The sequence below is a fragment of the Equus asinus genome, chromosome 3 (assembly GCF_041296235.1).
Source record: "Equus asinus isolate D_3611 breed Donkey chromosome 3, EquAss-T2T_v2, whole genome shotgun sequence".
NCBI classification, from domain to species: Eukaryota; Metazoa; Chordata; class Mammalia; order Perissodactyla; family Equidae; genus Equus; species Equus asinus.
Genome location: NC_091792.1, coordinates 11997331 through 12024475, shown reverse-complemented (window position 1 = coordinate 12024475; position 27145 = coordinate 11997331). Strand labels below are relative to the sequence as shown.

Sequence of the window (27145 nt, the reverse complement as noted above, 5' to 3'; positions counted from 1 at the left end):
TGGCTTGTTTGTATTTTTATTCCCTCCCTCTTTGTACTTGTATTTTAAAAAATTTAGTAAATTTAATAACAACCAGTTATTAACCAACTATATTATAGCTAATATTTATTGAGTACTTACTATGTACTAGGCATTGTCTTGTTTAATCTTCACAATAACCAAATGAGGTAGTTCCTATTATCTCAGTTTTGCAGATGAGGAAAGTGTCTCAGAGAGGTTGCATAATTGTCTAAGGTTTCATAGCTAGTGAGAGAGAGAACTGGCTTCACGCTCAGGTCCACAGTGTGGTCCACCGCTGACAATCCCTCTTAATCTAACAGTGGTAGTCCTAAACCTCTTCAGTTCAGTGGATGGAATTATTTTAGTGATAAATTACTCTTGTATACTGTGATGACTAAGCTAACAACAAGAAAACATTGTTTCCTGACTGTATCGAAGTATTCTGATAGCAGATGTATTTTCAGTAGTTGTTTGCAAAGTATCACCACCTCGATTAACATTAAAACATGTTTCTCTGATATAAGGTATTGTTGATTCATTTTATAATTTCCTAAAATAAAATTAGATTTTTTCTTAAGTAACGTTTTGTTTCTAATTATGAAATTAATGCCTATTCATTAGATGCTTTTTTGTGTGTCATAAGAAAGTAGTCAAATTAAAAGATATTACCTATAATTCTGCAAATAAATTTTTTGACTCAACTTTTTAAAAAATCTCCTAAGTAAGATTAATATTTTCCCATTTTTTTCTTTGTCTTTAAAGATTTTATTTTTTTTTCCTTTTTTCTCCCCAAAGCCCCCCAGTACATAGTTGTATATTCTTCGTTGTGGGTCCTACGAGTTGTGGCATGTGGGATGCTGCCTCAGCATGGTGTGATGAGCAGGGCCATGTCCACGCCCAGGATTCGAACCAACGAAACACTGGGCCACCTGCAGTGGAGTGCGTGAACTCAACCACTCGGCCACGGGGCCAGCCTTCTTCTTTGTCTTTAATTGGGAAATATACAGCCACTATGTATATGTGTGTGTATTTTTTAAAGGATAGCAATGAAACAAACACACGTCATCTCACCATAGCCATATTTTCAGTTGTGCAGGCTGTAGCCACATGAATGGCATCTCCTGGTGCCATGCTGCGCACAGCATGCAGGACCACACAGGGCAGTCCTGTCTGCCACTGAGTTTAGGAAACAGAACATGAGTGTACCTTTGAGCTCCTTGTGGGCCAATCCCACTCTCCTTAGTCCACTGTCTTGAATTATGGGTCTTCAACTGTATTTCTTCATAATTTTAAAGTTATACCTTAAATAAGAATTTTGTCTATTGCTTATATATTTTTTAAAGCAAGTAATCATACTTTGAGTTTTCTTCAGTACCTGCTTTTTTCCACCCTCAGAACTGCTTTTGAGATTCACCTCTGTTGATCTGTATAGCTGTACTTCACTCCTATTCATTTTGCTCTATGATATTGTCACATAAATATCCAACTTGTGTATTGTGTTATTGATAGGGTGTTTATAATTTCTAGTTTTGCTATGAAAAAGTTAGACTGCTATGAATATTCTCATGCCTTTCTTGCTGGTGCACCTGTGCAAGAGACTTTTTTAGGGACTATAAGCAAGAGTAGACCTTCTGGCTTACAGAGGATGGGCACCGTCAACTGATCAAGTGTCGCGGGACTGCTTACTCGGGGGTCCACCCGTTTGACACATTCAACAGCAACGATGGTTTTTCATTTTTTGCCATTTTTTTCAGTTTGTGCCAATCTAGTGGGTAGCTAGTGTCATCTCATTGCTTATTTCTGATTACTAATGAGATTGGACATTTTTTCATTTGTTTATTGGCCACTGACCTATTTCCTTTTGTGTAAAAAGACCTTTTCCTGTCTTTTGCCTTTTTTATCTTGGGTTGTTGGAATTTTTTAGTTTTCTAAATGAATGTTGAAAATTCTTTGTATATCGTATGCTATTCCACTCTGTTAGAAAATGTCTTCCCCAACAAACATATTTGTAAATATGTATTGCAAAATATATTCATCAACTTATTATCTTTCCAATTTCCTTAGGGTGGATTTTAGTAAAGTGGCATTCTTAATTTAATTTTTGTGGCATTTATCAATCTTTTAATTTATGGTATACCATCTATGTCTTATTTAATAAATCTTCCCCTAACTTGAGGTTATAAGGATAATTTTCTTACAATTCAAACTTTAAAACTTTTGCCTTTCATAGATATGTCATCAATTTATCAGGAATTGAGTTTTGAATATGGTGTTAGTTTGAAATATTTCATTAAAAAGCTTCTGTATTTGGATATTTAAAAAGAAGTGTTATTAAAAAAACAAAAAAAGGTAATACACCAAGAGTAAGTCTGCCTTTTATTTATGATTCCTGGTTTTCATTTTCTCTGTTAAAAATTGAACTTTTTTACTTCTAAAGTAGGCAAAAAATTAGTTCTTAGCTTGCTAGGTAATTATTTAATCTCATAATTTTCTTGGCAGTATTATACCAACTTTAAGAGAGTATTATACTCTTTAAGGTAGTAGAAAATTTTGAGATGATTTTTTTCCTGCTTAAACTAGAGTTTGAGACTATCATGATTTTTTGACATGCCATTAAATGTGACTTTCTTAGCCCAAGCTAAATTAGAGGCAACTGGAATAATCAAGCAGCTGTGGCGTATGAAAACAAAGTATAGTCATTACCTCTCCTAATTTTTTTTGCAGTCATGAAATAAGTCTGTTTTAGCACATATAGATGCTAATTTTACTATATAAAAGTTAAGAAATATAATTGAGCGAGCATATGTTGTGATTTATCAGATGTATGATTGACTGATTCTCCACGTCCTCAAGAATGCTCTGTTTCCAGGGGTCCTGCCAAAGCACGAACCATGGCTTACTTTGGGGAAGGAAAAGGACCCATCCACGTGGATAATGTGAAATGCACAGGAAATGAGAGGTCCCTGGCTGACTGTATCAAACAAGATATTGGAAGACACAACTGCCGCCACAGTGAGGATGCAGGAGTTATTTGTGATTACTTTGGAAAGAAAGCATCAGTTAACAGTAATAAAGGTAAGTCACCTTCTGGGGCCTATGCAAGTCAAAGAATACCAATTCCCACTTCATTGTTATAAGCAGTGCTTTGATGGTAAAAATCCCCTTCCATAAGGATATATACAGTCCCTTGTTCCTTGTGTGAGAATTTAGAGGCAGTGGTTCTTGACAAACTTGTCTGGGTAGGGCTTCCAGGGAGGGCAGGGTTCAAGGGCAGGAATGGCTTTACAGGATTTTGTAATCTCTGGGATTGTCCCCTTTTGACATTCTTAGCCATTTCTGTACCATCCTTCTCTAGATGTAATAAAACTGTCAAACTTGTTGGTTTGGTCCTTGAAGATTCAGAATTGATATTAAAATTATTGATATTCATTAAAAGAAGGCAAGAGGGCCAGCCCCAAAGGCTTAGTGGTTAAGTTTGGCGCTCTCCTTTGGCAGCCTGGGTTCAGTTCCCAGGCGTGGACCTATGCCACTCGTCTGTCAGTGGTCGTGCTGTGGCAGTGGCTCACATACAAAAAGAGGAAGATTGGCAGCAGATGTTAGCTCTAGGACAAATCTTTCTCAGCCAAAAAAAAAGAAAGCAAGAAGTGAAAATTTAACGATGAATCATAGAAAGGCACTCTTCCATTCTTGCAAATATTTCAAATACAGGATAATTTTTTAAATTAATTGCAAAAAGAAAATTATCTTTTGTAGATTTTATTCTCTGGAATTTAAAAATGTAAGGAATATGAGAAATAATCTTTTAGTATAATACAGTAGTAAATGTTTCAAACTTAAATAGAAGAGTTTTTGAAAGCTCTGTTTAATTTTTATGAAATTACTGCTTTAAATGAATAAGGAAAAGAACTAGCTATTTTGGAAAAAACTATGGTATATTTCTTGAAAAGAACAATCACCTCTTTATTTATGTGGATTGAAAGTTCACAGTTTTGATACATTGAATTTTCTTAAAATCAGGTACATCTATATTTAAGATTCTCTCTCTCTTTTTTTTTTTTTCAAGGAAGATTAGCCCTGAGCTAACATCCACTGCCAATCCTCCTCTTTTTGCTGAGGAAGACTGGCCCTGAGCTAACATCCATGCCCATCTTCCTCTACTTTATATGTGGGATGCCTACCACAGCATGGCTTGCCAAGCAGTGCCATGTCTGCACCTGGGATCCGAACCAGTGAACCCCAGGCCGCTGAAGCGGAACGTGCACACTTAACCGCTGTGCCACTGGGGTCAGCCCCAAGCATTCTCTTTTTCTAACATCCTTTAGTAACTGCTAAAGACAATGAAATAAATAACTTGGATGTTGTTAATATGATTCTTCGCTATTTGAGGAGCTTTTGAGTGTAGAGAAGAATACTTACAACTGTTTGTGCTTTGTTTTTTATATATATGTATATATATAACATATTCCTTATATATTAATAAATATGATTTGGTAAGCCAATTTTTCCTAAGTATTGATTGTAACTTAATTTATTAAATTCTTTTCAATAATTTAAACTATAACTACAAATTGAATATAAATAATTCTTTGGATTATTTCAAATTTCTTAAGCAGTAGAAAAACATAAAAATTCAATGATTGTAAAATGTCTTACTATATTTCTGTGTAAACCTATTTTGAAATATGAAATACCATGTTTATTTGTTCATTATTGGTGCATTTGCTTTTATGGCTTCCCAGAGTTGCAGCAACGCCTAGTTTGGTACCTTACCGTGGTTCCAGTGCCACCATACCTCAAACACAAAGATTTCATCTTAGACTGGATGATTTCCTCTTAGCTGAATTTCATCAAATTCAGCTAGATTAATGAATTTGGCTTATTGACCTATTGATTTTGGGTTGAGCCTCAAGATCTAGTTACTTCTATAAGGTGATTCAAACTCAAGCCCTTGGTTATTGGTCCTCTGATGGGATCCTTTTACAAATGAACTTCATTTTGCTTTTTAATTCTTTTGTAACAGTGAGTTTTATGGCTTTGAATAGGTTTTACTTTCTTGCAGTTTGGTCCTTTGCTTCAGAATGATGTAAACTTTCAGATTTGCTTGCTCAGTGTTACATCATTCCTTCTCTTGGCATTCTATGCCTTGACCTGACTTGGAGCGTTATTGGAAACTTGTATTTTTCTCTTTCATAATTTGCAGTGTCATCTAGAGGACTCGTATCCTAAGATGCGAGGATTAAAGTTTGACAGCATGCCTCTGAGATCTGGCAAAATAATGATCTTGGTACACACTGTTGAATCTCTTTCTCCAGAGAAATAACTAGTGCTGATCCCCTGTTGAGCTCCCTTCTGCCTGGTTATTATGGGAGCCCATTAGTGCTGACTAGGTTTCCATGGTCGTGGCACAATTCCCACCCTCTTCTTATGCAGATAGAAAAACAGTACATATCTACCTTTATACACATGTACTTAACCAAAGAAACAAGACTCCCCCATAGATTCTTCTATTTTCTAAAATTGTTTTAAAAATGAGTCATACCTTATTTTATTTACTCCTTGTTTGTACACCATCTTTCGTATATTTTTAATTTAAATTTTTTTAATGTTCTTCACAGAAGTCCGTTATCTTGGGAAGTTTGACTATATACCCTTAAATACAGTTTGTTATTTAAATTGGCTTAGTAATAAACCCTTTCCATATGTTAATATGCTACAGGAGTAAATGTAAACTTAGATCAAAATTCTATCCTGGGACTGTGCTTTGTTCCTCTGAGTTACATTTGTATATATGGCTTGTAGGTGTATTGTATGTGAAAAGCAAGTAATTTAGACCATTATTGCCTTTGTAGTTCTCTTGTTTTGTTTAATGTTCCTGAGTGCCTGTGTAATCAGCAGAGGAGGAGATGTGGGTACCTACAAGGATGATGTGCTGGACAGGGTCAAACCGTTCAGCAGCCAGTGAAACCTCTTCAGAGCTGAATGTGGGAAACCTCATAAAGTTCCTCATCTGCTTGAGAACTATTGTTGCCATGGCTGAATGAGAAAACAACTTTTTTTTGGGGGGGGGGGGTAGTGAGGAAGAGTGGCCCTGAGCCAATATCTGTTGCCAATCTTCCTCTTTTTGCTTGAGGAAGATTGTTGCTGAACTAACATCTGTGCCAGTCTTCCTCTGTTTTGTATGTGGGATGCCGCCACAGCATGGCCTGATGATCAGTGCTAAGACCCCACCCAAGATCCAAACCCGTGAATCCCTGGTCGCCGAGGTGGAGCGCGTGAACGTAACCACTTTGCCACTGGGCTGGCCCCAACAACTTTTAATTTTTATTATAAGAAAAGTATGCTATAATTTCAGGAGAAAAGGCATTCAAAACAGAGAAGGAAGCAGTAGGGGAATGTGCAACTTGTGTCTTTAACCCACTGTCAGCAAGATGATAGTTTAATTAATAACCTGTTTCTGCTTCAGAGTCCCTCTCATCTGTCTGTGGGTTGAGATTACTGCACCGTCGGCAGAAGAGGATCATTGGTGGGAAAAATTCTTTAAGGTAAAAGGTTTTTCAGAGGAGATTTTCTATATTACAGAATTATTTATACACATACAGGGTTAGAAACTGGGGATTTTCTACTATTATATAAGGGATTCATTTTGCTTATTTTATTTTCTATGTTGCATACGGATTACACTGATAATGTCACTGTCCTTTGACCTACATTTACTTTATATAGACCATGTTTTTGTATCACTGTCCCCTGATTTATGAAATAAATGTACTACTGAAAAGTTATGTAGCAGAAACAAACTAATTTAACAGATCTGAAAAAAATGTATAACTACAAATCTCACTTAGTTTAGAACATATGTGTTTTGGATTTGATTGATTTTAATATAATATTTTTGTTTGTTGAATTTACTAGTGGAAACCAGCACTTTGTTTATTAAATACTTCTTTAGGCTGCTTGGGTGAGGTAGAGTGAGGAGAGAAAATCCCCATCAAATCATGAAATACAAAGAAGACTCAACTTGTTCCCAAGAATGTAGAGATGGGGCAATGCATACAAATGCCTTTAAGCAAACCTTCAGGGTGGTCTGTACAGGTTGTAGGGGCATCTTTTCAAAGTAGGAAGAGATCTCTTATCCTTGAGCTCCTGTTATTCTCCTCTCCTTCCACCTATAAGCCTTGTAAGTCATTGCTTTAAGGGGTACTTTACTTTGCTGTTCTGCCTTTTATGATACTGATGAGTGGCTTACTTTCTTCTTAGGGGTGGCTGGCCTTGGCAAGTGTCCCTTCGGCTGAAGTCATCCCATGGAGATGGCAGGCTCCTGTGTGGGGCCACGCTCCTGAGTAGCTGCTGGGTCCTTACAGCGGCACACTGCTTCAAGAGGTACATGTCCACCTTTCCAAACAACTCAGTTTGGCTCTGATTTGCCAGTTATTCCAGTCCCTTCATGCTCTACAGCATACTAGAAACTTGGGGTATCAGGACCAGGCTGTAGGCCTGCCCTGTCTGCGCCAGCACTGGAGGGGAGGGAGGTAATGTGAGGAGCAAAGAGCGCTCTCAGGAAGCTACTTGCTACCCAGGTGTTAAAGCAAACCCCAGATTTAGGGAGAGGAGAAAATGGGTTTTTGGAGGGGAGGCGGCTATGTTAGTGCTTCCCCCCAAAACATATCTGAGGGTGAAATCGCATCCCCGCAGAGCTAGAGGAGACCTCAGGTTCTCTAGTCGTGAATGCTAAGGAGTCCGGAGTGCAGTTTTACTGTTTCTGATCCTTTGGGTCTTCCTGGTATTTTGTGTCTTTTAGATTTCTCTATTTGTCCCTTCTAGAAAGTCAGCTTGGATCCTGATTATTCCCTCTTGTCCCAAACCTTTTATCAGTCCAATCTGAAGTCTTCCTAGTTCAGAAGGGAGGCCACGCAGAGAAAGCCAGTGTGTGCGAGCCACACTGCGCATGGTGGCAGTGGCTGCACCAGAACCCGGCTCTCCTTTTTCCTTGTCCTGTGCTGTCATGGGCCCCGCTTAACGGCCATTCCCTCAGCATGAATTTTGGTATTTAAAAATGTATACCAATTGCTGGCAAAATACTGAAAACTACTAAAGCAAGGTGATGAGTACAAGGAGTTTCACTATACTATTCTAATTTTGTGTGTTTGAAAATGGTCATAATAGAAAGCTTTAAATAAAAATGTACCATTTTGTTGAAAAATTCTTACAAGCAAAAATTTATTTTACATTTTTTCATATGTGATATTGTATGGCCTCATTGTGTCTTTGCAATCCATCCATGTAGATTTTGTTTGCTTTAACTGCCTGTGAATTTTAACTCTGATTATAAGACTAAACCACTGTTTATTTATTGCCCTACTGATAGATAGTTCAGTGGTTTCCATTCCTTCATTCTTAAAAAACAATGCTGCAGTAGATAGCCATTACATGTCTCGCTGGGTACACCCATGTGGGAGCATTTTGCTGGGTCCCAGAGTATGGGTGCCATTCAATTTTTTATTTATTTATTATTTTTTTTTTGATGAAGATTAGCCCTGAGCGAACTCTGCCAATCCTCCTCTTTTTGCTGAGGAAGACTGTCTCTGAGCTAACATCCATGCCCATCTTCCTCTACTTTATATGTGGGACGCCTACCACAGCATGGTGTGTCAAGTGGTGCCATGTCCGCACCGGGCATCAGAACCGGCGAACCCCGGGCCACCAAAGTGGAATGTGCGAACTTAACCGCTGCTCCACTGGGCCGGCCCCCAATTTTTTATTTTTATTTTTATTTTCTTAAAGATTGGCACCTGAACTAACAACTGTTGCCAATCTTCTCCTTCTTCTTCTTTTTTTTATGCTTTTCCTCTGCAAATCCTCCCAGTACATAGTTGTATATTTTAGCTGTGGGTCCTTCTAGTTGTGGCATGTGGGATGCCATCTCAGTGTGGCCTGACAGGAGATGCCATGTCTGCACCCAGGATTCAAGCCAGCGAAACCCTGGGCCGCTGAAGCGGAGTGTGTGAACTTAACCACTCAGGCACAGGGCCAGCCCTGCCATTCAATTTTATTAGGCACTACTCATTTACTTTCTAAACTAATTGTATCAGTCTATATATCATGGCATGTGTAAGTTCCTGTTTTCACACATCCACACCTCAACTTGATGCTATCAACATTTTTAATTTTTGCCAATCTTAGAGTTTTTGGATTTTTTTCTTTTTTTTGAGGAAAATTAGCTCTGAACCAACATCTGCCACCAATACTCCTCTGTTTGCTGAGGAAGAGTGGCCCTGAGCTAACATCCATGCCCATCTTCCTCTACTTTATATGTGGGACGCCTGCCACAGCAAGGCTTGATAAGTGGTGTGTAGGTCTGTGCCCAGGATCTGAATCGGTGAACCCCAGGCCACCAAAGCAGAGTGCACAAACTTAACCTCTATGCCACCAGGCTGGCCCCTGGATTTCTTTTTAATTCCATTTCCCTAATTAATGTCTTCCTCTTTCATGAAATCTTTGTTCATATTCTTTGCTTATTTTTCTATTGGATTTTCTTTTTGTAATTGATTTTTAAAACTTTTGAATATGTTCTCTGTACAAAGTCTTTATTGTTATCTGTTGCAAATACCTTTTCTCAATCTGAGGCATGTCCTTGCACTTGTTTAAGGTCTTTTTCTTATGAAGATATTTTAATTTTAATATATTTGAATGTGTCAATTTTTCAAGTTTTATAAACTCTTTGTATATCTTATTTAAAAAATCCTTCTCTAGCACCATAATGAAGGTACTACTATCTTAGTTTTTTACTAAAAAACTTTATAGTTTTGCTTTTCATGTTTAGATTTTTAAATCTGTTTACAGTGTATTTTTGTGTATGGTCTATGGTATGAGGTACACTTTTCTTTATGGATAGTTTTCCCAGCACTTTTTATTGAACATTCCATTTTTCACCCACTGATTTATGTCAACTATATTGTATGGCAACTTGTCATATATCTTGATTTCTAGGATCTCTATTCACTTCCTCTTATCTATTTTGATAAATTTTTATGGAGTAATCTTCCATGTTCCGGTGCTGCAGAAGACACAAGTCTATATTTTACATAGCTTTTGTCATTTCTTGGATAATACTTGAGTTTGAGAGTTCATCTATATACCAATGGGTTCAATACATTCATATGTTACATGAATGGCACAGACAATAAAGATTATATTCATTCATTAACAAAAAGTTACAGAGCCCCTAATACTCCTAGGAATGTGCTCTGCCCTAGAGGTGTAATGGAGAACAAGAGAGATAGGATCCTTGCTTTCAAGAGTTTTCAATGTAGCTATAGGAGCCCAGGGGAGGGAGCCATTAATGTTGCTGAAAAAATAGGATCAAAAAAAGTTTAGGGCATCATTTTTAAAGAGTGGTCTCTTCACCCCAATATCAGATACATTGAGCTTGTTAAAAATCTAGATTCCTGGGCCCCTACTCCAGATCTACTGAATTGTTGGAGCTGAGATCCAGGAGTTTGCATTTAATCAAGCATCTTGGGTGATTATGTACACTAAATGTTAAGAACCACTTGCTTAGTGGATAGAATAGAATATGGTCTGGATATTTGAAGAATGATGATAAGGAAGAATATAATGGAGGTGACAGGATACTTATCCTTGTCCTATTCAACATCTTAATCACTAAACTGAAAAAGGACACTGATAGTAAGTTAATTCTATTTTTGGATGCCAGGAGATTGGGAGGGACAAGTAATATGTTGGAAGATAGGATCCATGATGGCAAAAGATCTTAAGAGGCTGATTCTAATAAGAAATACGGAATAAAGCCCAAGTAAAATGTTGTCTTTAGTTCCAGGAAACTTGGCTTGAATGCAGCACAAGTGAAAAAGACCTGATGGGTTTTAGTTTCTTGCAACCTTAATACCAGTCAGCAGTGTAATGCGGTTGCCCGCAAAGTTAATCAGTCTTGGGCAGCTCCGACAGAAGCAGGGAGGCTGGAGGTAGGTGACGTCTAATGTTGAGAGCATAGTTGTGAGAAAGCATCAGACATATCTGAAGGATGACAGTTACTAGTTCGGAGAGTGGATCTAGAATTTGTGTAGTAGACTGACAGTAGAGAAGCAGGAAAGGCCTGGAAGGTCAGGGTAGTGAATTTGTTTCATTCACTAGGCAGTGGGAAACCACTAAAGGCTGAGCCTTGAAATATGATCATAGAGGAGTTTTAGGAGATGAGTCATTTGGGGATGTATGGGAAACCTGAGGGAGTAAAGCAAAGTTATTAATCTAGGGGTCTGTGAGTGAACTTCAAATTATATGAAAAATCTTTTCAGACATGCTTATATGGAGTGACTCAAGTTGGCCCGTGTTACCAAGTGGTTAAGACCCACTACGATGGGAACTTGAGGGAGACTAGTTATAAGGCTACTGTAATGGAGACAGAAGATGGCAAAGACAAGGAGGGAGAGAAGGCAGAGACTCCGTGACAGAAATCAGGAGAACGTGGTGCTGTGTATCAAGAGATTTGGACCTGGCCATCAAGACCGGGTTACAGTTCTAGCTCCTCCAACTGTTAATGGTTTATCTTGGTGGAAATTATTTCACCTCTTGGAGCCTCAGTTTTCTCATCTGTAAAATGAAGGCAATGGCATCCCACAGTGAGGAACAAATTATCTGCAAAGTATGTGAAAATATTCTATAAATGGTGAAAGTCCAAACAGACATTGGCTATGATTATCTTGGGGTTCCAAAAGAGAAATTAAAGATTATTGTTAGCAAAAGTAGGGAATACAGGATGATTTCATTCCACTGACTAGTAGAAAAGAATAAGACGGGAAACTGCAGAGAACCTGGAGAAGACTGTCTTGGGATTTAGAGTTCAGGAAAAATAATTCAGTAGGTTCATTTTAGATTATCGTCCTCTTGGTCAAGACTCCTTGTTTTCAAGTCTCTGCTAAAAGTTATAGTCTTAGGGGTTAAGGCTTAAAGTATTTAAAGTAGGGAAATTGCCCAAAATTGCACTTGAGGTTGAAAACTTTGATCTCACTTTTGGGCTCTCCAGAAGACCTTTTTTTTAGGTACATGCTTGGATTTGTTTGTTTACATGTCATTATTTCTCCCTTGGCCTGCTCTTCCTACATTATTGCTTAAAGTCAGTAATTGTCTCATTTGTGTTTATAAACCAAGTGTCTAGTATATTACTTGGCACGTAGTAGATACTCCTAAATGATTGCTGCACGATGAAAGAGGGGGCTCGGTTGCCAGATAGTGGATATAGTTAAGAATGTTGGACTCTTTAGAGGATGGTGGTATTTTAATCCTAGATCACCAGATAACTCCTTCCATATGTCATTCTGAGTTTCTTCCCATTATTTGCACAGTATAAGATAAAGACAGATTATTAAAAAGATCATGATATGCAGCATTTTGATGTACTTAGATATAACGCGAGGCTCTTTTAATGTTAGTAGGGAGAAAGTTGTTTTGCAGTTGTGTTACACAGCCATCCGACTTGGCCTGTAACCTTTACCCGACGTCACAGACTGCCTGTTTTGAAGGGCCTGAGGACGCTACAGCTCATGTCTTTATTGCAGTAAGTTTATTAAAAGGCATAAGGATAGTCACCAGTGATTAGGACAAGCTCCACATTTTGTTTTTCTGGCTTCAGGGACTTTGAAGTAACCCTCCTTTAATCATCAGAAACACTGAAATTTGCAAAAATATGCTTCCTCTCGAATAGCAGAGACCGTGGCACAGAAGCCTTCTGAGAGGTTACTTTCCTTTGAGATCTCTTGCGAGTCTAACTTCAGGCCCACTGGTGAGGGACTGGATTTCCTATTTTGAAATGAGTTCTCTCACCCGTTTCTTTCTATTTGCATCTCCACTGCTTCGTTAACTACTGGACTACTGTATATTTGGGGTTTTCCTGTTCATCGAGCCTTCTTTGCGGCCTAATTCTTGCACTGATGATATTACTGTGTTATTTTATTCTAGGGGATGATATCTTTTTATATTTATTTGTTTTGCCTTCACAGAGTACACACTCTTTTATGTAACCCTCATATCAGAATAATCTAGGAATGATGGCCTGGGGAGGATGAGGTCAGAATGCAATTACTTCAGCTCCATCATCCTCAGCTACATTCATTTTATGTAGTCTCTTTACATGATAAGCATACTTTATTGGATGGCTGACAGAGTTCTAGTAATCCACCTCTAATTTGTTCTTAGCTTTCACATATTGTGAGGTGTCCAGAACATTCTTCTATGACAATGTAATAAGGGTAACTGAGGTAGTTGGTGAATCACCATTTAAAGGCCTCTATCTCATTTTTCATGTTTTTCCTAGTGTTAATGCAATACAGACTTTGCAATGCAATATCCTGTTGGCAGTTTGAAGTGGAAATTGGACAAATTAAGTTTTTTTGTAGTTTCCCTGTGAATCTCACACAATATAAACTGCTTGCTTTGGCTATTTTCTACTCTAAATCACAACTACAAGTAGCATGAAGTGACCCTTTGAGGTGGTGCAGCAATATAATTGAGAGAAAAATTCCTGAATATTAAAGTAATTCCTTTTAATTGCTTATTCTGATAACAAACACCATTTTGGAGGAAAGAATGTACCGAAACAAAGACTCTCTTAATTCTTTAATTCTACTGCAAATTTGGTTTGTTCAAGAATATAGCTTTACGTGATTTTATCTTTTTGACTTTCTGCCTAGACATGCCATAGCAGCTGGAAACAGAGATTGTTGCTCTGAAAATCAGAAATGTCTAGATCTTTGTAATTAGAAAGATGATGCACAGAGGTAATGGGACTGACTTTTCAGAGCACAGTGTGTCAGGTGCATATGTTGCATGAAGACACAGTCTATGGTGGAGGAGAGTTCTTAAGGACCTGGTTTTGGTGATATACATAGTATCATCAATCATGCTAAAACCATTTCCTGAACACACACTGTATGTATGTTAAGGGACAGTGCCTACAGAGAAGGTCACTTCTCCCTGAGCAACTGGAACCATATACACAAGCAACTTTAGTCAACTACTTTTTGAGTTTCATCCAGACAACAGAGAAAAGCACATTCTAGTAATAGCAGATGTGCGCAGGCTGATATAAAATACTGTCTTTTTGGAGAGATGAATCCATCTGTGGAACACACATAAAGAATACGACCCCGCAACCTGAATTAATTCTTCTATTTTTAATACTAGTAATTTGTTGTTGTTTATTTTAATTCTAGAATGTCAGAGAAATTGGGATATTGGATTTTACCAAACTGCTGTGTCTCAGATCTTCCCTTGCTCAAGTTGTCTGGGAATTGCATCCAATTTTTATTTGAGGGGGAGTTGAAGGCATTTCAGCAAAGCAAACAACTGAATGGTGTGTCAGCCAAAACCTGAAATGTTTGTTTTAGAAACATTTTTGAATATAATAAAGTCTATCAAAATAACAAAAGCTCAACTAGAAAGACTTTGAAATACGCTGCAAAAGAGGATTCCTTCATATGTTTTCTTGAGAAGCTTAGACCCATAGTTAATGCTTTCAAAGTCCACAGACATATTGGGAACCTCAAAGTGTTAATCCCTGAAGTGTATAATCACACCCACTAGGAGAGGTGACACTAGAAGACAAATATTTGGTTAGCAAACTAATCTAGGCTTGTGCCAGATGCTCTTCAAATTTGAAACATGAAATCTGTTCTAAGAATAATTGGAGTGAAAACAATGTGGGAATCAATGCTTAGGTTTAGCTGGTCCATTTCCTTAAATCAGGACAACTTTAAAACTATAGGTACTAATAAAGAACTTAATTTTGACAAGAATGGTTCTTGTTTCCTTCAGGTGAATATTTTACTTTTATTCTCAGTTTAATATCAGCTCCTGACTGGTGAGCAAACTAATTTGAGGGCATACTCAAAAGTGCCTGCTGAAATCTACTTGATCCCAGAACACAGTATATGTGTATGGAACATCGTATGGTTTTTGTGTGTTGATATCTCTTAGGATGCTCACTTCACCCGGTGAAATTCCAGGCATGCTGAGGCAGGAGCTATGCCCATGCCTTTCCGAGTCTTTGGTTCAGTGGTTCTCAAGCCTGACTGTGCATTTGAATCACCTATGGTCCTACATCAGTCCTATTAATTTGATATTCTCAGAGACTGTGTGGCCTAGACATTTATATTTTTAAAAGTGGTACAGGGCTAGCCCAGTGGCATAGTGGTTAAGATTGTGTGCTCATCTTCGGCGGCCCAGGGTTCGCAGGTTCAGATCCTGGGCGAGGACCTACATACCACTCATTAAGCCATGCTGTGGTGGCATCCCACATACAAAATGGAGGAAGACTGGCAGAGATGTTAGCTCAGGGCCAATCCTCCTCACCAAAAAGCAAAATAAATAAATAAATAAATAAAAGTGGTACAGGTGGTTTTGCTGATCAGCCAGCATTAACAAGAACATTAAATCTTTGTGCGTTCTATTTTTCTTTTTTAAGAATAGAAACTTTCGTGGTGATGTTGCAAGGATTGGTAAGATGTCTCTTTGATTTCAGTAAGTTCGGGATGACAGTGTAAGTATATATGTGGACACGGATGTCTTTCAAAAGTTGTTGTTGAACATACATTTATTAAGAGCTTTCTCTGTGCCAAATACTTTGCTTGGTGCTGAGGACACAAAAGTGAGCACTGACATGGTCCTCACACACGAGGAGCCTTTACTGGGGGAGACCTGACATTTTAACAAGTCCTAGAAATTGCTATAAATGCTAAGATAGTACTACTGGGAATTTTCAAAAGAAGGATTAGCCAGTTTTTAGGCAGGGTAGGGATCAGGAAGAACTTCCCAGGAGATTCTTGACTTGAGACTTGAAAGATAAAATCAGTTTCTGCCATTTTAGGAATAAGGGGAGGGGGAATGATACTGCAAGTGGTTTGAATAAAGACAGGTTTGTGAAATACCTCTTCAAGCAGCTAAAATGAGGAGCACAGAGACCAGGCTGGTATCAGAGAGGTGGACAAGGGCCATTCTTGGATGGGATTGTGTATCACTGAAGGAATTTGAACTTTATTATGTAGACAGTGGGGAGCCACTGAAGGGTATTCAGAAGAGTAGTTCTATCATCAGGTGGAAACATTGTTCTGGCTGCAGAGTGAAGGATGGATTGAAAAGGTTACAGCTTGCAGCAGCAAGGCCATTTGGGAGAACACTGCAGTAGTCCACACATGAAGTGACACATTAAAGCAAGGTTTCCCAAGACTTTAACACTGAGATTATTTTAAAAAGAAATTTCCCTGTTGTAATGTCCTGTTTTTTTGTTTACTGGCTGAAGACCCAAGTTTTTATTTTGTTTTTTTGAGGTCATATTGGTTGTTTAATATTGTGTAAATTTCAGGTGTACGTTATTATATTTGTTTCTGTACAGACTGCGTCCTGTTCACCACCAATAGTCTAGTTTTTATCTGTCACCATACATAAGTGTCCCTTTACCCCTTTGGCCCACCACCCACCCCCTGAATACCTTTTTTTTTTTTGAGGAAGATTAGCCTGAACTAACATCTGCCACCAACCCTCCTCTTTTTGCTGAGGAAGACTTGCCCTGAGGTAACATCTGTGCCCATCTTCCTCTGCATTACATGTGGGATGCCTGCCACAGCATGGCCTGACAAGCAGTGTGTAGGTCCACACCCGGGATCTGAACTGGTGAACCCTGGGCTGCTGAAGCAGAACATGCAAACTTAACTGTTGTGCCATCGGGCCAGTGCCTGAAGACCCAATTTTTAAAGAATGTAGAATATATTTAACAGCCAGTTTAGATGCAAGGATTATTTCAGCCAAGTGTCACAGCTCTTTTTCAAAGAACGGAAAATATTGTTGCACTAGAACTTTTTTTTTAGGTTGAACAGTAATGTAATTATCTGAAAGGATATAAAAAATTGACATATGAAGGGAGTCTCATAATGCAAGCTTAAAAGTTGAAGCAACATAAGAGACTGCATTAAAGAAATATAATAAACTCAGATGCCCAGTTTATGACAAACTGTTTCTCTAGACCACTGCTGTCTAGGAGAAATGTAATGTGAACCACAAACGCAACTCATATATGTAACTTTCAATTTCCTAGTAGCCACATTAAAAGATAACCAAACACATGAAATAGTATATTTTATTTAACTTGGTATATCCAAAATATTATCATTGCAAAATATAAAACTTGAGATATTTGATATTATCTATCGAGATGCTATATTTAATACTCTTTTTCTCATACTAAGTATTCGAAATCCTGTACATGCTGTATGCTTCTAGCACATCTCAATTCAGACTAACCACATTCCAAGTGCTCCAGCAGCCACATGTGGCTAGTGGCTACTGTACTGGACAGTGAAGTTTAAGATAATTTCTTAAATTCCATTCCAAAGATTTATGAAACATTTCTAACTTAGTCGTTATTATGCATGTTATTCTCTGTCTCCCCCTGCTGTGAATAAAAGGTATTCAAGGGCAAGAATCTGCATCTGTTACTGTTCACTGATCAATGTGAACCACCTAGAACCGCGAAGCCCCGTTAAGCAGGAATGCAGCACGTTTGCTGATTCAGTGAATGAACGTATATTTTTAATGTATATGACTTTTTCCATGAGAGACTATTCAATTAAAATAGAAACAACAACATTTACTAACTGAGAGCTCTCAGCCTGTTTTTCAACCAACATACCTTGATTCTGATACATCTGCCTCGAGCAGAGTTCCAGCCTCAGCACTACTGACATTTGGAGCTAGATAATTCTTTGTTCTAAGGGGCTGTCCTGTGCGTGGTCCTCTATTCACTAGATGCCCGCAACACACACAGACACACCCCAGTTGTGACAACCAAAAGTGTCTCCAGACATTGCCAAATGTCATCTAGGGTGCAAACTGTCCCCAGTTGAGTACTGGCCTAGAAGACATGACGTGACCCACCTTCTGGTTACTTCCGCCTTCTCACTGAGGATTTCAGCACCTCGCTCACTTCCCCTTCTGCCACTGCTGACGACCTTCTTAATGACCTAGTTTTCAACACCTTTCCCTTTTAGTTCCCTAACTTCCTCACTCAGTGAGCATGGTCTCCACTTCATCTCAGCCACCCACTCCCAACGGGAGACCCAGGCCGCCAATTCCCCAGATACTACACGCTTCTGAAATTCTGATTTCAAGCATCTCATACTTTACTGCCGCCTATCTTTACAGTTTTACAGCCCTGCAATCCTTCAACCCCACTGGACTTTAATCCTTTGACTCCACTAGTGTTTTCATTTCCATCTCTGCTTATGACTTCCCTTCTTACATCCAGAGATACCACAATCACTCTTGCAAAACCTCTCAATCCTTTCCTTTTATCTGCCAAAAGTGGTCAATGCTAAAAAAAGAAAAGAAAAGAGAAAAGTAGGGCAGATTAAGAACACTGGGAGTGCTGGAGGATGAGAGGACAAGGAAGGGTGGACTGCAATTTTACATACGAGCGTCAAAGTAGGTCTCATTGAGGTGACATTTGAGCAAAGATCTAAAGAAATGAGAGAATATAATGAATATACGTTGCCCTGAAAAGAGAGCTTTGGTTTGCATTCGTTCACAGGAAAGGGGAGTAAAGTGGATGGGGCTGAATGCTCTGAGGGGTTCAAAGATTGGACCTGGTTTCTGCCCTCGTGGAGCTCCCTGATGAACTAACAACCTTGGAAATGACAGAAGAGCCAAGACAGCAAATACAGGACAATAATTTTGCCCTATACTATTGTACCTGTTTTGATCCTTTTTCAATTGGTAGGGAAATGAGAGGTTAACGATTAGCCCTTATTTTCCATTCATCCTCCACATTTGCTCCTTCTCAGAAAATAGATGGTAACCTGGACTAAATAGTGAAACAAAGGAAGAAAAGAAGTGTTGACTCTCGGTTTCTAGTACCTTTAGCAGTGGGGTTGGAGAAATGGAAACAAAGGTTAACTTTACCAAGGGGGCTAATGATTTGGAAGAAAGGCTCACGGTATCCCTGTTAACGTTCCTTGCTGACAATTACGTCTCCAGCATTTGAAACAAGCCTCTCATTAGCTCTCTCTGCCTCTCAGGTATGGTAACAGCACTAGGAACTACGCTGTTCGGGTTGGGGATTACCACACTCTGGTGCCGGAGGAGTTTGAAGAGGAAATTGGAGTTCAACAAATTGTGATTCACCCGGACTATCGACCAGACAGCAGTGACTACGACATTGCCCTCATCAGACTACGAGGACCAGAAGAGCAGTGTGCCAGATTCAGCAGTCACGTTCTGCCAGCCTGTTTGCCATTCCGGAGAGAGAGGCCACAGAAAACTGCCTCCAACTGTTACATAACAGGATGGGGAGACACAGGTATTGGAAATCATACAAAGGAGCAAATCACATCTGGGCACCTTCTTGTGTCTGGGATGATCTGTACATTTGACGTACAATGGGTAGTAAATTTTGAACGGGTTCAGGCTTAGTTGTTCAGAAATTCTGCCAAGTGTGAGATGCATGTATGTATAATGGATTCAGATTAGAACTTTAGCACAAACTGACATAACTCAGTTGCCTGTGGAGTTTAAGGGGTAGAGAATCCTCTTACTTTTAGTTCCCCAGACTAGTGAGGTGACAGAAGAGATTGGGCCTGGCTGTCTCTATTTTAAAAAGCTTTCCCAAGACCTTGATGTAGCTACCCCAGCAAAGGGCTTTGGTGTTTGATGGTTTTTTTGTAATGGAGCCCTTTATCAAACTAAATCTTAGGGAGAATTTCTAAATATGCACGACAAAAGCAGAGCTGCTGAGGTTGAAGTGGAGGGATCCAACCCACTCAAGTTTCTGTTTCATCCCCTGCTTTCCCATTCTTCCCACCTCTCAATCCCCAGCAATAGTGTTCAGTTTACGCTCTTCTCAGGCAAACAGCCTTCTGTATTGTCTTGCTGTAGTTAAATCAGCATCTATCAGCTAGTGTTTGCTTAGGATGGTTCTTGAAACAAAAGAGCTAGGTTTCGCCTGGATTAGGTGCTTGATTCACAAATGACTCCTGAATAAGGAGAAATGAAAGGTTGACTGCTCTCCATCAAAAATAATTACACTGATAATTCTACTCTTGTAAAGAGCATCATGTTAAGTATTTCTACAGGTGATAATTTCAATAAGGTTTCATTTACTAAATATAAACATTTGTGTTCATTTTATCCCATGCTACATTAACTCTGGACTTTAGACTTATCCTATTTCATTGCAGCAAAATGTAGAACACCTGTAGTACGTACAGAATACTGAAAAAGCACTGGGACCAATCCTGAGATAAACCGTAAAGAGGAAGCATTTCCTGGATGACAGGGAGTAAATGCCTTCTCAGCACACCCTGCTGAAGGATGAGGCAAATCAGCTCTCTAAGGCTAAATATACCTGTTAGAATTATGATCACTTCATCAGGAAGGTCAGTCACCTTCCTGTAGACACCACAGCTGAACAGAAATGACTAAGGACGTATATTTCACAGAATGTGTATTATTATGGATGAATTATTCCAGATGAGTATTTAGGATCAGGCAATAATGGTGGGAGTTAGATCCAAGAAAAGGCTGTCATGGAGGACACTCTATTATACATTGTAGCCACTAAATAAAGACTGAGCAGCTTACCAGGGAATAGGGGACACTAACATCCAGTGGTTAAACCTAAGCCAGTCTGTATACAGGAATGTGTTGTTTCTGAAACATCTTTATGAAATACCACGTTTCTATTTAGAATAGTTCCCACTTTCATATGCTTATTAATTCTCAAAATTCAATGAAGTAGATGAATCTTAGGGGAATGTTAATGCAAAACCAGCATGAATGCATCCTCAGCTTTTTAATATACAGAATTCAAATACTAAAAGCCTGCACAAATGCTCTGAAAAAATTCAGTACTGAGAAATAGATGAGTGACGGGTAAGAGTATGCTAAGTACAAACACTAAAAAAGGCAGCTAATGCCATTATTTACCATTTAGTTATCACTCATTTAAACTACACTAATGCCACCATAGGGCTTTCCATTTCAAGACTATTAAATGTTCATTAAACTGTTAAATGTAGCTCTTTTCTGTAAGATCTGTAGCTGGAATCTAACTCAGGTATGTCGTCTGACAGGACGAGCCTATTCAAGAACTCTGCAGCAAGCTGCCATCCCCTTACTTCCCAAGAGGTTTTGTGAGGAACGTTACAAGGGTCGGTTTACAGGAAGGATGCTCTGTGCTGGAAACCTCCTTGAACACAAACGTGCGGACAGCTGCCAGGGAGACAGTGGAGGACCACTCATGTGTGAACGGCCAGGAGAGACCTGGGTTGTGTACGGGGTGACCTCCTGGGGGTATGGCTGTGGAGTCAAAGATTCGCCTGGTGTTTATACCAAAGTCTCAGCCTTTGTACCTTGGATAAAAAGTGTCACCAAACTTTAATTCATGGAAACCTCAAGAGAAAATAGTATTTAAAGAATCTGTTGGAAAATTTTCAGCTTCCACTATTAGCACTCAGCCAGAGATGATAACTGACGGAGACTGAGATGCACGATTCTGCTTTGTGTTGTGACAAAAATTGTGTACCCCTTTGCTGCTTCTGAGAATTTGTGAACATTTCTGGTTACAGACACCTCAGTGTAATACTGATTATCCTTAACTAGCATTTGCCTACTCAAATTAGTTTCACTGGAGATGCTCTTCTTTACTCTCACCTGAGCCTTATTTATCTCTTCTGCCTATTTCTCAGCATTCTCCAGAGATTAATATACACTGTGTAGAGAAGTGTTTTCATTTATTTGGATTGAGAACTCCTTAGAATTGAACATGGTGTATGGATTCATATTAAGTGCCCACATTTAACATAAAAATGCCCTTTACTACACTCAGAGTGGCACTGTTTATGTAATTTGTAAGCTCAGATTCTTTTCGAAAGGCTGACAAGATATCTTCACACATCTATCTCTGTAGCCTTTGTCAAGTGGGGAAACCGAGGGCCAAAAAATAAAGAATTCCATGATAAACCTAGACTGGAATAAGATCAGTCACAATACATTCCTGAATGAATGGCAACCAGAGAAAAACACACCTAGCTACCTGTGTATGTTACCAGCAAAATTTGAATTCCTGGTAACACAGTAAAGAATGCCTTCAAGTTGTTGGATGCACCATGTAACTTATCCACCTTATTTAACATTATCTACTCATTACTTTTAACTACTTCAAACCGGTAACTTGGTAAAATAAGAAACGTTAACTTAGCATCATGCTCCATTGTTTTCTGGACAATGATATAAGAGTGCCATCTACTGCAACTTTCTGGTAATTGACTTCAAACTGTAGATTTCTAAGACTATCCAGGTACAGTCCCATTTAACAGAAATACACCATTAAAAGTGCTTTCCCCGCCTACATAGTGGGGAAAAGCTCTGAATAACGATTTGTTTCAACTGATTTAATTCACACCAGTTATGTTAGGCACTGCATTAAGTGGCTATGCACTTCATGTTGATTTATAAAAGGCCGCTAAGACTTTATGGCATTCCTAGTTTTAGAGGGCAAACGGAGACAGCTGGTTAAAGGCTATGACTTCAAACTCCAGAAGAGTCCCAATGCTGACAATGGTATTCTTCCCCCACAGTTCTCCAGTCTAAAGGCAAGTTTTCCCTCTGCCTCCCAGAGTTGCTTACCATGCACCCTTCAAGGACATTCTGGGCAGCAATGCAAAATCTTTGTCCAAATATATAAGGTATGCCCCTCACGATACTGCAGCAATCCATACCACATATGAGAATGACTGCCAATATCGAGCCCTTCCCCAAACCCCAGCTAGTTTAAAGACTCACATCCAAGGGATAGAAGCATAAAGAGGTGAAGAGGTTGGCCTGAACTTTAGGATTAACAGTGCAAGTGACTCTTGAGTGGCTAAGTCGCCAAGGAGGAACTTTACCCTTCTGCATCAAAATGTCTTTTTTGTGAATCCTCAGCTTTGTAAAAAATTGGTGCTGACCTACAGGTGCTTTACAGTTTACTACTTTGCAGAACTGCAATGCTACGTCAGGTAGAAATAGCAGCAGACTTTTTTAAAAGCTCATGATTTTGATAAAGGAACTTTTTAAGCATTTACATCCAGAGACAACGACAGCACATACATGTACAACGGCTTGGGAAAATTGTGCGATACACGTGGGAAAAATGTATCTTTACTGCAACTTTCTTACAGGCTGCCCTTATCATTGAACTCCAGTGCTGGTGCAAGCAACACACTGAAATTTTACCCAGACCAGAGATTGGCAAACTTTAAGGACGGACAGTTGACAGGTGGCCTACAATTTGCTCAACCCCGAAGTAGAATAGTGGGTCCATAAAATATGCCTTTATTGTAGCTGTTTTTCCTTGTTAAACCTTAAGTGCGACCTTTAAAAGACATGAGTGTTCAGTGCACATTTGTGTAAATAAAGTGCCTAGCTTTGCACCTTCTATAGTTGCCTAGTTGCCTTAATCTTTTGTGGTATAAAAAGACTGCTCTCTCCCTTAGTGGTAAACTGGTTTTTATGCCTAAGTTTTCCCCAAATGCTGTGATACCTTACAACAATCTTCATGTTACCTCCACATGAGCTCCTAACAGTAGACAGGGAGACAGTCTGTTTACTATTACTATTATTTGTGACTGACTTTCCCACTATTAATTATTCAGTCAGGGAACACTGATTATCCGGATGAACCAAGCATTTTATTTAATTATAACAAGGAAGCACTCACTTATTCTACTTAAATACCATACTTAAAGGTAACATTCATGCTTATATTGAAAATAGACATTTCACCACACTCAATCCCCGAGCTGCTGAGATTTAAAATCATGCATGACAGTGCACGGCAGGATGCTATTTAAGTTTCCACCCATCACTTTGGATCTAATACCTGCAAGAGAAGAAAATCAGCTTTAGAAAACTCTGGTCCGTGTATTTACTTCACCGTGCTGAGATCGTAGCAACGATTTCTACTTTCTACTCAGCTGGCCCTTTAGTCTTTCAGACTACAAAAATGCCAGCAAAATGGGCCAGTTTTGGCATTCCAATCCCTTAGCACTAAAAGTTTCAGATTAACTCCGAAATATGAGTACAAAGGAACGTACCTGGTTGTTTCCCATCACTCATCGGAACCATCAGTTCAGCTTCCTAGGAACATTTGAACACTAGTTAGATGTACGCCCAATAACCCAGCACCCTCCAGATTTTTACAAGTGAATGTTACTTGTGCAAGTCAGAATCTGATACCAATTAAATGGTGACAGCTTTGCCAATAAACAAGAATATGCTCTTCCATGGCTAGGAAGGGAGACTGCCACAGCTGACAGGTCCCAAAGACACATGGAGATTCACAATCCCAGAACTGATCAGCAAGGACAACTACAGGTACTACTCACCAGCTGGATCAAACCGTGGCGGGAATCAGCACGCGCTGTTGCTATGTAACAGCGGCGGCGTAGACTGAAGATGGCCACGTGACAGAGAGTGAAACTAATGACTTTCTTCCCGGAGCCATCCGGACACTGAACCTGCGCCCGAGGCCCGCGCTCGGCCTCCACTCAGCGCCCAGGGCTGCACGTGGCCGCCGCGCGACCTAATGAACCCGTAAGTCCGCTGAGGCTTCCGAACCCAGAGGCTTTCAAAGCCGACCACAATCTATCACTACACAACTCTTGAATCTCCTGCATTGTCACTAGGCGAAAAAGTTCTGTCCCAATCATCATTTAGCGCGCGGACACGACCTCGAACTTTCACCCGCACTCAACGCCTCCCGGATGTGAAAGGCCGTGTCCGCCCGCGCACGCTCTCTTATACTGCCGCTGACGCTATTCCGGGGACGCGCCGCGGGGGGCGGGGCCCACAGGACTTCTCCCTCCGCCCCGCCCCCCGGCACAGCTCCGCCCCTTCCGTTGGCCACCTCCTTCCAGATGGCCCCTCCCTCCTGTCAGCGTTGTCCCCACCTCCTGGCGCATGCTCTATGTTCAGACAGCGCCCCTGGCCTCCGATTCAGACGCATGCGCACACCGGGGGGCAAAAAACGAAAAACTTCTCGCGAGACCTTGAAATCCAGGCGCTGGCGAGCGCCGGTTTCCTGAGCGAGGTGGGAAGTCTGTGCTTTTTCCCGTTTGTTCTTGTTCTAAGCTTCTAAAGTCACCGTTGTCTCCGGAGCGCCAGGTGCCTCAGTTCTCCGCTTCTTAATCTTTCCGTGGGTTAAGTTTTACGGAACTGGCTGTTTTTTTTGGTCTGTGCTGATCCACGCTCCGCGTCTCCGTCTTCGCTGAAATTGCTGCTCCTGAGCGCAGGTGTCGAGAGTGGGCTCTCAGTGTTTGTGTCTTGGTGTCTTTGGTCAAATATCTTGGGAATATTTGCACTCGATGCTGAAAGCCTCGCCAAAAGGCTGTGTAAACACAATTGTCAGAGAAAGGGCCGGCTGCAGTCAGGACAGGCCGAGCGGCCGCTTGTGCGGTGGCGTGCAACGTTTAGGAGTAGGTTTAGTCTTAGACACGTGCTGCTTAAATGCTGCTAAATTTCTTTTCTATTTCTCTTTATGTTTTTCTCCGATATGCAACACAAAGGATCCAGGTGAAGCTTTTACCTTGTGGACCGTTGGGGGCGGTACGTTGCAGCAGTTGCTCAGGGAAGGTGGTCTCACAGGTCTGGTGACTAACGTGCCACAGCAGAGACCCACAGAAGCTTCATGAAATCACTGCGTACTTTTTTAGGGGGGAGAACGAATTTAATAAGAGCAAAAGTTGCTATTATGGTTAGTCTTGGAATGGACAAGTTTATAGGAAATGTAACTTGAAAGAACCAGAGCTGTTTCCAAGGCTGCCCTTATCACACCCTCTTATTTTCTCGCTGCATCTCACTAACCAGCAGAACCATTCAATAGCAAGGCTTCAGTACCGAATCACGTGGGGACTTTTGCCAAATTAGACCATTTAGAATCTCTCACTCTGCATCCGTATTACTTTGCCAGGGCTGTAATAACAATACCACAGACTGGGTGGCTTAAACAACAGGAATTTATTTTCTCACGATTCTGGAGGCTGGAAGTCTGAGATGAGGTGTCCACAGCTTGGTTTCTCTTGAGTCCTACCCCCTTGGCCTGTAGGTGGCCTTCTGCCTGTGTCTTCACATCCGCTTCCCGCTGTACCTGTCTGTATCCTAACCTCTTACAAGGACACCAGTCATATTGGATTAGGGCCTGTCCTAAAGACCTCATTTACCTTTAATTACCTTTTTGAAGACGCTGTATCCAGATGGAGTCATATTCTGAGATACTGGGGATTAGGACTTCAACATGAATTTAGGCACAATCCAGCCCATACACCATCCACTTATGCTAAGCTATAAAGTTTTACTGAAGATTTTTAAATGAATGCTTCCATTAGGTTAAGGGGCTAAAACATCAATGAATGAGAGTGTGTGTGTATGTATATGCCTGCATTTTTTGTAATGCTCTCTTCTCCATCTTGAATTTCAATATCTTCCCAACTATTTATATTTGTCAAAATTGTACTCAGCTTTGAATTCTTTACTTAAATATTACTTGTTCTATGAAACTTTTTCGTTACTCCAGCTGAATTTGATTTTTCCCTTTTTGGTACGCTATAGTACTTAACTTGCATTTTTCTTGTGGAATCTTTATTATCTTATAAACTTGTGGTGAAGGATTGTGTCTCTTATTTGAGGTGCCTAGCATAGTGACTTGCGTTAAATGAGCACTCAATTGCATTATTGGATGCTTTGAGGTATGCAATATATATTTCTGGAATTGAGAAAGTTTTATATTTTAAAAAGCCATTTCTCTCTAGGAGGTGGAGTCAATCCCCCTTCCCTACCCCAGTACTAACTTGAGTGTGGGCTGTGCTTAGTGACTTGCTTCAAAGGGTAGGATAAGGCAAGAGGGGGAAAGCATAACATAATAGTGGATCAATCCAGCAAACGCTACCTAGGCCAGATGATCAATGTTAACATCAGTGATAAATCATTTTGATAGTGTTGTACCCTGATAAGATGTGATGAGAAGAACGCTTCTCCTCCCTCTATGTTACTTTTCCCTAAAGCCCTAAGTCTAAACATGAGAAGAATATCAGAGGAAATCAAATTGATG

General features: G+C 39.9%; 1 protein-coding gene, 1 long non-coding RNA gene and 1 other non-coding gene across 5 annotated transcripts in view; 1 reads left to right on the top strand and 2 right to left on the bottom strand.

Moving 5' to 3' along the window:
• PRSS12 (serine protease 12) overlaps window positions 1-23479 on the top strand; it is a 71118-nt gene extending 47639 nt beyond the window's left edge. For 2 of the 3 annotated variants that reach the window (XM_014858539.3, XM_014858775.3), the window contains 5 exons: window positions 2870-3075; window positions 6464-6542; window positions 7258-7380; window positions 19080-19360; window positions 21132-23479. In XM_014858539.3, the coding sequence (XP_014714025.1) occupies window positions 2870-3075; window positions 6464-6542; window positions 7258-7380; window positions 19080-19360; window positions 21132-21439 (997 nt within the window). In that variant the 3' untranslated portion in view covers window positions 21440-23479. Of the gene's footprint in view, window positions 1-2869; window positions 3076-6463; window positions 6543-7257; window positions 7381-15475; window positions 15697-19079; window positions 19361-21131 lie in introns of those variants that run through there. The other variant, XM_044767304.2, reaches the window with a different exon arrangement.
• A 228-nt stretch (window positions 23480-23707) lies between these two features.
• LOC106842379 (uncharacterized) lies at window positions 23708-24865 on the bottom strand. Its single transcript, XR_001400910.3, has 3 exons — window positions 24426-24865; window positions 24135-24177; window positions 23708-23920 (listed from the first exon to the last, which is right to left on the bottom strand). It is a non-coding gene; the product is annotated as an uncharacterized lncRNA (long non-coding RNA).
• LOC123284895 (small nucleolar RNA SNORA24) lies at window positions 24245-24375 on the bottom strand. The gene has a single exon (XR_006526335.1). It is a non-coding gene; the product is annotated as a small nucleolar RNA SNORA24 (small nucleolar RNA).
• Window positions 24866-27145: the final 2280 nt, after the last annotated feature.